Here is a 12,165-nt window from a genome sequence, read left to right on the forward strand (position 1 = left end):
TCTGAAGTAACTTCAGGACATTTACTGTAACCAATAAGCCAATTCTCCCAGTTACTCACATTTTAAAAGCAAGTAAAATGTTAAGTGGTACTGCAAGATAATCTGCATTAAACAAGATAAACTAAAAGAAGAGAATCTTCCAAGCGCTTAAAAGAAAACAATAGAAAACCAAATAGCTTTTACAATTCTGTGATGAGAAGGCTTCCTAAAGAATTGCAGATTGTAATCAAGTTCTACTGTTTAAGTCTTAGTATAAAAAAGTGAAAGACTTAAAAACTGTATATAGTATATAATAGCACCATTTTGTAGTCTCACTAATTATATAAAACTCAATTCAATTTCCAAAGCAGAAATTCATTTATAGTGAAGGTGTTAAAGTAATCACTTTCTAGTCTACTTTTTCGTTTTTAAAAAAAAAAAAATCCTGTGTATACGTAGAGTAAAAACTGCTTTGGGGTAAGAGTTAGGTCTTACCTTTGTGGGATCTCGGATGTATGTATTTACATAATGTGTCTACATATTGGGTGTCTGATACATTTTTAAGACGTTAATTGTAATTTAAATCCCATTATAACTCTAAGGGACTATCCAATATCATTTTAGCAAATTTTGTTAGAATTAAAAGTGCCATGGAAAAGAGCGCTTTTACTGTAAAGTTCCTTCTAGGGAGCTAGATGAAGCTTGATATTAATGCAAGCCCTGCACAATTTCCAGCTGAGACGTATACCAAACAGGAACCTCTCACCTCAAATACATGGCGCTGATCTCAAAGAAGGCAAAATGACATATCTACATGGACCTTACCACTACTAGAAAACTTAGTATACATGGGCTCCTGGCAATTACTCTATGGTATTACCTCAGGAAATTTTCCTTTTATTTCTTTGTGAATTTTCAAGGTAAAATTTATACAATGAAATACACAGACCTGAAGTGTACCGTTTGATGAGTTTTTACCAAAAGCATATACACACCTGGATAATCCAAACCCTATCAAGACTTAGAACATTACCATCAACTCAGAAAATTCTCCCATGCCCTTTCCCAGTTAATTTCCACCTCAACTCCGAGAGAGAACCACTGTTCTGATGTATACTTGGGCTATTTTCAGTTTTTGATTATTTTTGATTATTATGAAAAAAATGCTGTGAATCCTCTAGTACACGTCACTTTGTGGACATATGCTTTAGAGGCTCTTAGATAAATCTTTAAAGTAGAATTGATAGGCTATAGGGCATGTCTGGTTTCAAAAGAAATGGCTGGACTATTCTCCAAAATGGTGACACCATTTTACACGTTCACCAAAAATGCGTAAGAATTCTAATACTTCCTATCAGTCTCTGGAGTTTTTTGGCATTCTGGTTGATGTGAGGTGGTATCAGGGTTTTCATGTGCCTTTCCCTAGTATCTACTCAAATTGACTATCTTCACATGCTTATTGGTGCTCTCTCGCGCTCGCGCGCTCTCTCTCTCTCTCTCTATATATATATATAAATGGCTATATATATATTTATATATATATAAATTATGTATGTACTCTCTTGGGAAATGTCTGCTCAAATGTTTTGCACTTTTAAAAGCGGGGTTGTCTTTTATTGTGTTATAAAGGTTCTTTATATATTCTGGGTACCAGTTCTATACCAGATACCTGTTTTGCAAATATTTTATCCCAATCTGCAGCTTGCTCTTTTACTTAATAGTGTGTCTTGAATGAGCAGAGGTGTTGAATTTTAATGAAGGCTAATTTACCAATCGTTTTTCTTTTCATTGCTTCCTGTGTCCTATCTGCGAAGATACTCTGTGTTTTTGTTCTGGAAACTTTGGAGTTTAGCTCTTATAGTATGAGGTAAGGATCAAAAATTTTTTCCCACATGGATATCCAGTTCTTCCAGCACTGGCTGTTAAAGACTTTCCTTTCTCCACTGGTTGCTTTGGTGCGTTTCTCAAAAATCAACTGGCAGTGTAAGTGACAGTTACATCTGAGCTATTTTGCTGCAGTTAATCTATTTTTTTTAATCCCTATGCCAGTACCATACTGTGATTACTGTAGCTTTATGGTGAGTGCTAAGTTGGTTAACATAAGACACCCAAAGACTTCTTTTTCAGTTTGTGTTGGATACTCTAAGTTTTGTACATTGCTCTATGAATTTCTGTATCAGCTTATTAATTTCTACCGAAAGAGAAAAGTCTAGTGGAGTTAAATTTGTTATTGCATTGTATCTACTAATCAAGATGAAAAGAATAGGCCTATTTCAAAACAATACTGATTTAATCATAAACATGGTTTTATTGCACTATTTAGGTCTTTAATTTCTTTTGGCAGTTACTTTTATAACTATTTTTATAACTTTCAACATAGATCTCTGGTTAAATTTATTAATAAGAATGTTATGCTTTCTGATAGAAAATGGAGTGAAAGAGACCATTACAATACCAATTGTTTGCTAAGGATGCTAACCTTAATATCCCAAAACCTTGTTAAACTCAGTTATTAGTTCTAATAGTTGTTTGGCATCTCTAGATTTTCCTTGCAAATAATCATGTCATCTGAATTTTGTCAGATGTTTTTCCCTGTACCTAGTAAAATGGTCATAGGCTTTTTCTCCTTTACTTTGTTAATACTGCATTCCTGACCTAATAAGCCCAGTTTAGTCGTGATGTATTATCTCCTTTATATATTGTGAATATTTTATTAGGGTTTTTTTGTTGTTGTTTTTATGATCATGAGGGTTCCCGATATGTAACTTTCGTTTTCTTTCTGGGAGGTAGGTATTGCCTATCAGGTTTTGGAATCAGGATCCTGCTGGCTCCACTAAAGGGGGAAAAAAATTGGAAGTTTTCCTTCCTCCTTTTTTCCCTCAGAGTTTGTGTAACTGACATCTCTTCCTTTAAAAATTTGACAGAATTCACCCATAGTGAAGCCATCTGGATCTGGAGTTTTCCTTTGTTGGAAAACTTTTGGTAATGGATTCAATTTCTTTAATAGATGCATAGCTATAATATGTCCTATTTCATCAAGGAATGTGTCCATTTCATCTAAGGTGTTGAGTTTATTAACATAAGGCAATGCAATGAACATCTTGACTATTTTAATGGGTAACACATCTTTCATTTCTGACCCCCTAGATTAGTCAACCTTAAAGTTCACTGATTTTGTTTATCTTTCAGAGATCAAACCTTTTTCGACTTTGATAAACTTTCTCTGTTATTTCTCTCATTGACATTTCTTTTCTTTCCTTTCTTCTACTTAATTTGTTCTCTTCTAGTTTCTTAAGGTATAATTTTAGGTCAATGACATCTTCTTGTCTTAAACAAACATTCAAAGCGATACATTTCCTTCTGAGCACTGCTTTAACTACTGTACAGCAAAGAATCTGACCTTGCCCAAAGAGAGGTCTAGCTTTTCCTGGAAGATGAGAAATTTCAAGATTTTAGAGGTTAAGTGAGAGGAGCGTTTTTGTATTTATGGTGGATCCTTCAGACTATATACCTTAGAGATTATGCTAATTAAGGTGGCTCGTAGTGGACACACTGTTCATTTATCATCACCTTGGTCCTCTGTTCCCAGGTTAACAGCTTTTCAACGCACTACCTTAAAAAGGGTGCTTCCTCCATGATAATCCATGAATCAATTAACTGGATCACCACTAGGTAATGTTTCCTTAGCAGACACTCAAGCAAAATCAATTTGAAAGATTCATATTATTAATCTAAATGGTTAAAGTGATTAGTGATATAACCCAGCTTGAAATTGCATATAAAGTTGCCAGAGTGCCAAATCTGGTACTTGGCAGTCATCCACTAAGATTCTTTTTTGTACCATTTTTAGAAATGTAGATTAGTTGAAACATCTATGGTTGGTAGTAGTAAACAATAAAAAGAGGAACAGATACTGCATTTCAACCTATAAATAAAATACTTAAAAATACTCTCTACTGAGCTTAAAATACATAGAAAGCTGTTTCAACCAAAACTTAATTTAGATCAGGTAACTTTATTTAGGTAGAATTTGTACGTTCCCTGATTAATGAGATTTTTTAATTTAGGTAATTTTTTTAAGCTAAGGCATTCTCCACTATTGCATGTTTTCATTATCAATTTATCCTGAGTTGGTTAAAGCAAATAGGATTAAGATATGAAATGCGTAGTTTACTGCAGTCTTGATAACTGTACGAATGGGGCAGTGAAAGTTTAAGTTTTTAAGATACTAAAATGCCCATTAAACATTTTTGTACATAAAAAAGACAGATTTGATACCTTTAATTATCACCCAGAAATGATTTAACAATTATCCAAGTGATTCCTTCAAATCTTGGTTATGTAGGACTTACTCTGTCCTTTGAGAACAAATTTTCCATTCTAACAAACCTAACACCTTTAAAATTCTCTTATTTTTGTAAGAATTTAAGAATTACCTTTGACAGTTTTCACAGTGCTCAGTAAGTTTAATACTTAATATATTGCTTCAACTTTTTTTAAAGTGTCCCATCTAACTAACTTTGACAATAATTCTAGGAGTTGCTAACTTTAGTACTTTTTAATGCTATCTCTATAGCTGAAGAAATTTGCATTATATATGGACTTCCAAAGAATTTTGATATTTATTTCTATGATGTTTGTGACATTTCCCTACTCACCTTTTTTAGATGGCTTGGGTGGTACAACTGGGCCAGGTTCTATGTTGTCATAAAAATTATTCATGGCTTTTGGATCAAAGTTTCCTATAAAGAAAATAAAATGAGCAGGCATTTAGGCCTCTTTCTCCTGTTACTTGAATTTTTTGATAAGGAAAAAATGGAAATAAAACATGTAAGAAGGGGAACTGTTTTCCAGGGTCTCAAAACTCATTATAGTATCCTACTCTCCTCCCACTGACACTGATGAGAAAAGACCCAAGCAAGCTACCATACCAGTATCTGTCTACAACGTATCACCTTAAAGACTATTTTTCTAACTGTAAAGCTCAATTCTACACAGAATTAAGCTTGTGGCGCATTTAGGGAGGTAAATGAAGAGAAATGAAAGGATGAGTGAACTGTTTTTGTTTTGATTTTAATGAACAAACCATGAGAAAGCTTACTTTTGTGTCTTTCATAATTTACCTTAAAATTTTATCCATTATAAATTCAACTATGGAAGAAGCTAAATATATAAATTTACAAAGATTAATCAAGTTGTTACATCATGGATTCCTTTCTTTAAGAAATGGAGAATCTTAAAATGTTGCCTACAGATATCAATAGAAGATGACATGCTGCCAATTTCAAAATGATAAGAACAATCCCTGAAAATTTTGGCTTGCCACAAAATTTTCACCTTTCTTAAAATGTTCGTTCCCTGATCTAGTGAGTCTGTTTCAGCCCCTTCTGCCAAGACTCCTCCAAGATCACTTTTGATCCACTGCCAGCTTTGGGTCCTACCTTCACATCTGTGAACCTACCACCGCAATCTGGTCTGCACAATTCCAAGTAAGCTTTTTACCTGTATCCATCCCTATTTACATATGTTGGATCTCTTGATTTCTAGACCCAATTTTTTTCCCCAACAGAAATTTTCCTCTCCAAAACCAACAGAGCTGCTTTTCATCAAATCATACACTGATCTCCTTCTACTCTGTCACTTAAAAGTTTAGATTGGAAACTCAGTATAAAAATTTTCCAGAGCACGAGAATAGAATTTAGTAAAAGTGGATATATTTGGACCCCTTATGAAAGGAGACTGAGAAATGCTTAAGCACCAAAAAGAGTTCTCTGTTGCCCAATGGAGACAAAAAACACAGCTCTTTGCTTATAAAACCTTAATAATGCTTTCCCTTGCAGTCCTATTACACAAATGCCTTTATCCATTTGGATATGCAATTTTAAAATAATTTTCTGAAAATAATTCCTATGACGGCTCATAAAAGCCACAATGCTATTTGATATATTAATTAGATCTTTTTACAGTTTAAGATGCTGCTTATGTATTTCTTCAATTACTTACGTTACAGCTGATGATCTACTGTCTAGATCCCATAAGGCTTACTATAAATATCCTAACCAAATGTTTCAAAGAACACACAAGCAAAAAAAAATTGATGCAACCTTCTAATACAGTAGCAAAGTTTATATAACCCCCACATCATGCATAGCAATTCATTGCTTACCGCCAGTAGGCTGTAGAGTGACTAAGCTTCTGAAAATAACTTTAAGGATACCCAACGAGATTGCTCAACTTTCACATGCAAATTTGCTTCTGTCTATTGTTCACGTAGTTCCACGTCTTTTGGGTTCCCCTGCTTCTACTGTTTAATCTTGCCTAAAATGGCAATGAGGTACCTTACAATACAGTAGAAGCTCTCTTAGCTGCCATAATTAAGAACATTAAGTGGTGTGGGGTGTGGGGTGTGGGGGTGGGGGCTCTGAGTAAAACACAAAATTGTTAAAGAATAATCACATCAACTTTAATGCAACAAAACATACATAAACAGCAATATTTTTATGTTGGACCAAGACCTCTTCTTCAGGTGTCTGTTGACTAGACTTCTATACTGTCTGTCTGTCTGTCTTAATAAACTACACCTATCATGAGGATCTAAAGTGGGGGGTAAGTAAATTTTGTCTGTAAAGGGCCAGAAAATTAAAATGTCAGGATTTGTGGACTGTAATACTGTTGTAAGCCCTCAACTGTCCTGTTGAAACACAAAAACAGCCCCACACAATATGTAAACAAATGGGCAAGGCTCTGTTCCATTAGAATTTTATGTACAAAAACAGGCAGTAGGCTAGTTTGCTGAACCCTGATCTATAATTTGCTGTTTTGATTTTGGAATGGAGCAAGAAAGACACTTTAAGGATATTTAATTTGAGAACAGAACCCTATTAGATTTTCCTCTTTAACTCTTTTCACCCATATCTAATTCACAGTCCCTATTTTTGTTACTGTGTGTTTGTTTGAGTCTTTAAAAAGCATGTGCCTTTGGTTTTTATAGAAAGAAGCAGCTCCTGCATTCATGTCAGTTTAAAAAACATTACGTTACAGAAGTATAGTAACTGGTATAAACAGGTTTGGGAAGAGATACACCTGACTCTTCTTGGTAAGTAGACCATTCAACTGATGGGAGGAGCAACAGTATGAGGACACGCCCGAATGCAGCCTCCTCATCAGGAGCATGCGGTGGCTGCAGACTCGGTCAGTGTATTTCACAGAGGAAATGAAGAATCTCTCTAGCCTGGTGAGCTGGGTAAATCAAAGTCAATTAAGAGAGCTTCTACTGTAGTACACTTCTATAAGAAAGCCAAAAAAAACCCCAAAACAAAACAAAACAAATCTCTAAGATAGAGCTGAATGTTTTCATGTAACACGTAACAAAAAAATGGCATATGGAATTCATTTTTAAACTGAGAAATCTGATGTTCTCACTTGGGATCCCTACTTTTACAGATATTTTTGATGACTATCACATAAAATAAGAATCTACTAAGTTTTAGATTAAAATTCATCGATTTATAAAATATGCACAGTAATGACTAAAAGAGGATAAATGCAGAGTAACAACATAGAACAGTCTAAATGATAAGAACTTAATGATGAAGTTGCCTAAGTAAAGATATTTTTTGATCACCCAAATCTGATCTATGACCGCAGGGTGGAGGGATCGCTTTACCAGGATTGTAATCTTTTAAGAGAGAGTTTTTATCCATTATTTCTGTAAAACCAAAATGATCGCTATTTAAGCAGCTTAAAACACCACACTATAACTTATGGTTTACCAAATAATCAAGTCTATACCTCTAGATTGAAGGAGGTCAACTTCTTTCAGTGTACAGTCAACATTTATCTGCAGTTGTCTGTTCATGCTTCTCAATCTTGTCATTTCCTCAGGCTAGTAAGAAAGGACCCAAAATAGCAATTGTGGGAAAGTCATTATCAAGCCCAACATTTAAGAACTGCTATTCACGTTAATTGTTCTGATTGGTTATTACCAAGAGTATGGCCTTAATCCATAAGAGGGCATGTTTAACAAGTCCTGTATGTTATTTTTAATGGTGACATCAGTATAGCCACATATAAACAAAAACTGCACATAATGTGGCGGGGCTATAATACTAGACTATGTTCTCTCATACACATGCTACCATTTTAATCACAGCACTGAGAATATTTTATTTCTATGTTTTCATGATAAGGGCAACTATATGAATCATAAACAAGCAATGTCCATTATTTTAGTCCTGTCCATGCTGGTAAAAGTTACAGCAGTACTAATTAATGCTTACTAAGTGCCAGGCACTATGCTCACCAGAATTCTCTCATTCTTTCCCCAAGACAATCTTGCAAGGTAAGTACTGATATCACTCCGTTTATATACATGAGGAAGCTGAAGCACAAAGAAGTTATATATAATTATCACAAGGTAATAAAAGCTAGTAATTGGTACAGTCAGGATTTATATAGAAGTCCTCTATATAAACTTAAATAGAAATCCTTTTCTCAAGTTCTTATTTTCTGGATCAAAGCCAGCGATTAACCTAGTACGTGAAAATTTCAGGAACCTTATTCTTCAATTCTGTTTCCTTCTGCCTTAATCTTTGAGCCAGCCTACTCCCTAGGCCTCTCAGGGGCATTACATGAGACACTAAAAGGTGAAAAGAGCCCTAAAGTTTTTTGGACACCTCTACTTCCCCTGGCATTCTGAATTTCCTTATTATTTACATGTACAGTTTAGACTCCAGAGGCATGAGGAGTGAAGCTTTCAGCACAGTCTAGCTATTCACTCAGTTATTAAGGTGATTTCAACTATATAAAATAAAAGATAAATATCTGCTACGATAGGAAGACAATAAAATCCTATTCTGTTAAAAACATGTATTTTGCCAAAAACTAAATGTAAGAGTGGAAAAAAATGAGCAAGAAGAGTTATCTTAATTCCGAATAATGGAAGATCTCATGCTGTCGAGACATATTAGCAGATTAACTAGGAATGCCCATTGAATTAGCACGTGTCAGAAGTTTAAAAATTATAATCCCTGAAAATGCTAGGGGAACACAAAAGTCATTTAGAAATATTTAGTATTAGTAATTTCTTTTCTCACTCCTGTAACATATAAAATGCTTACCCCTTGTCTATATTAAATATTACCACTGAAAAGTTTAAAACATATCTGAGCATTTATATTAAAAATAAAGCACTTGTTCAAGGGTTTCAGAGAGTGATGATGTCTTCCTAGGAATATGGGAAAGAATCTACTCTTTTGTAGAATCACACTGGGAAAAGTCAAGTACCTGAAGGAGGTGATCCCACTTACATATTTGGGGGAAAACGGGGATGTTTCAGTCACAGTGGTCCTGAATAGTGAAGCTCTGTAACTAAGTATGGAAACATTATAATAAACTTTACAGTTAAGAGGCTACTGCACATTTGCTTATAACAATCACAACACAGCTCCTGTCAACAGGCTCATTTCCAAATATAGCAGAACCACTGGAACTCACTAAACTAACAGTTTATCTGTAAGATTCCTATGTCCCTTTTCATAGCTTCTGATTGAGGGAAAAAAAGCTGCTTCTGAAATGTTACTATTTGTCAAAAAGTACGCTGTATTCTCATCAAGGAGGGGGTTTCAAGATTGGCTGTGTGTAATTTCAGACTTGTTTATAAAAACTAGGATGCTTATATCTGACATTTCTAGGTAAAAAAGTCTAATCTTTTTTCAAAAGCTAGCAGAAATACCTTAGGTCAACTGTTTCAGCATTTTAAGAACTTGTGTTCTTGGGTGGCTTGCCCCAGTTATGCATGTGGGACTTAAAGCTGTGCGTTGGTCCAAAAACCCAATTGATCAGAACAAGATGGGGAGGGAGGGACTTGAACGAACGAGTAATTGGAAGCTCTCGGCTTATTACAATCTTATTTATCCTTCAAGGAATAACTTACATTTCCCCCTTCTCCGTGGAACGGTCTCATCTTTGAGCCCTAGTAGCAAAAAGCTAACACTTCTATCTCAGAACTCTAAAAGTACTTAATATCATTACCATTTAGCCAGCCAGCACTTCTGATTTACTGTCTTACATTAGCATTTCTCCCTCTCTCTTACACACACCCACACATGCATACAGGTTCATAGACATATATGTGTATCTTTTCACATTCAGATCTCTTTAAGAGATGACATCTTCCACAGCATTTTATACAATGCTTTGCAAATAGTAGACTGAGAAATGATGGTCGTCATGCATCTTTCACTTCTGCCTTCCTTGCAAAGATTATTTCACTGCCCCTCTAAGTTTCTGCAACTGCACATATAGCTGGTCACAAATGTGCATTCCAGTCTCATGAGGCACATGGGTTTCTAACTAAGTTTCTATATACTGCTTGATAATAAATTAGTTTGCAAACTTAAAGGTGGCAATATGTGCTTAGTAGCAAAAAAGTCAACTATCTTGCATAATCCTACGTGAGTGGGACAATGATAGGGATAGCCATTTACTGAGCGAGGCACTTAAAATGTACTTCTTATAATTCCGCTATAAAGATAGAGAAAATCAAATGCAGAGAAGTTAGAACCAGTGAGCACAGAGTTACTCTGGTTCCAGAGCCTATGTGGGCACTCTCTCAACTATGTCATGGTGTCACGAGTGAGTCTCTATGAACAAAAAGGGAATTCTGACCAAACACTTAATTTCTTAATTTCCTACATGATATACCTTTATGTTATGCATGTTCCTAAAGTTAAAAGGAAATCAAATTTTGCAAAATAGTTCCAATTTGTGTTGCACGTATGTATGAGAGCAGACTTTTTCCCATATCTTGTAAACAATACATTTTATAAGAATACTATTTGTTGGGCATTGTATAAATTGTTTAATGTATCTTATATTATCCTAACAAAAATCCCATGCAATGGGTATTCACATATATATTATAGATAAGAAAACAAGCATAAAGAAAGCTGCTTATCCAAGGATATATGAGCGACACATAAGTAGCAGAAGTAGGATTCAAATTCACACCTGAAACTGAAAGCCTACATCTAAACCACCATGTATAACTGTTCACCAACCTTGCACTCTTATTAGTCTTCCATCTTCTTCTAGGCCTGGCATTGGCAATACATGGGAATCACACACTCAAATTTCTCATCTCTCAAATATCATCACCCACGTGAGCTGCTAATTTCTGAAGCTGGGTGGTTACTACACAGAGGTTCACTATCCTATTCTCCTTACGTACCTTTGAAATTCCCTGTAATAACAACAAATTAAATTATGGCCTAGGGGAGTAGTTTTACTAACTTCTCTCTTTTTCTACTAAAGAAGTCTCAATAAAAACTCTCATGTAAAATCTCGGGTTTTTTGAAGCACTACTCTATGCTACATTAGCCAACAACCCCCAAAATCAATAGAGTTTTAGCATGGATTATTACACAGCAAGAGGGTGCTAAACAAAGTTTATATGGTTATTTTAGAGAAAAATGACTTCTTTGTTTATACTCCACATGTATTTAAAGGACTCCAAAGTGCCCAAACATCACTGGTGGATTCCCATGTGGGAATTCTTCAGTATCTCAACCAAGCAGAGGATATAATTCAGATTTCCAGTGGAGGGAAAATGAGGCATAAATATGATTTATACTAATATCACCTTTTAGTTAAAGATAGCTTTGTAATTATCCATGTGTTTTAATTAAAACCTTTCTAATACTGATTATACTTAGCTATTTTAGTCAATATTAGAAAAAAATTTCATTAAATTATTAAATATGCCTGTTTCTCCTTGATCTCAAAAACTTCCACTGGTTCCCCATTACCAGCAGAGTACAGTTCAAACACTAGCATCAACCTGCACATTGACCTGTTAAGACACCAGAAATCTCAGCTTAAGCAAGGGAGCTGTTGTTGACTCGACTTCTGTCTTGACTTCAAGCCTTTGTTACCTCAACTTTTCTCTTCTAAAATCCTTTCCCCCTTTCCTCTTTGCTTATATAGCAATACTATACCACTTAGTATTAATAACTTCTGCTGTAATACTTTCATAAGGTTATCAGATTGAAGGAAAAAAGGGTGAGGTCTAATAACCTTATGAAAATCAGATGCAAGCTACAGACCTGCCTTTCACATAAACACACGAAACTGCATATAATTTCAAGGACTTACAGATACGCTTTGAAGCCACGAATTTCAATTAAA

The 12,165-nt window shown here is 34.9% G+C and overlaps 1 protein-coding gene across 3 annotated transcripts in view; it reads right to left on the minus strand.

Annotated features, from left to right (window-relative positions):
• The window catches only part of TAB3 (TGF-beta activated kinase 1 (MAP3K7) binding protein 3), an 84,209-nt gene that overhangs the window by 13,535 nt on the left and 58,509 nt on the right, over positions 1-12,165 (minus strand). For 2 of the 3 annotated variants that reach the window (XM_072956763.1, XM_072956762.1), the window contains exons 6-7: positions 7,771-7,864; positions 4,638-4,721 (exon numbers count right to left, since the gene is read on the minus strand). In XM_072956763.1, the coding sequence (XP_072812864.1) occupies positions 4,638-4,721; positions 7,771-7,864 (178 nt within the window). Of the gene's footprint in view, positions 1-4,637; positions 4,722-7,770; positions 7,865-8,281; positions 8,360-12,165 lie in introns of all 3 variants that reach the window. The other variant, XM_072956761.1, reaches the window with a different exon arrangement.

This window comes from Vicugna pacos, chromosome X, assembly GCF_048564905.1.
Source record: "Vicugna pacos chromosome X, VicPac4, whole genome shotgun sequence".
Lineage (NCBI taxonomy): Eukaryota > Metazoa > Chordata > Mammalia > Artiodactyla > Camelidae > Vicugna > Vicugna pacos.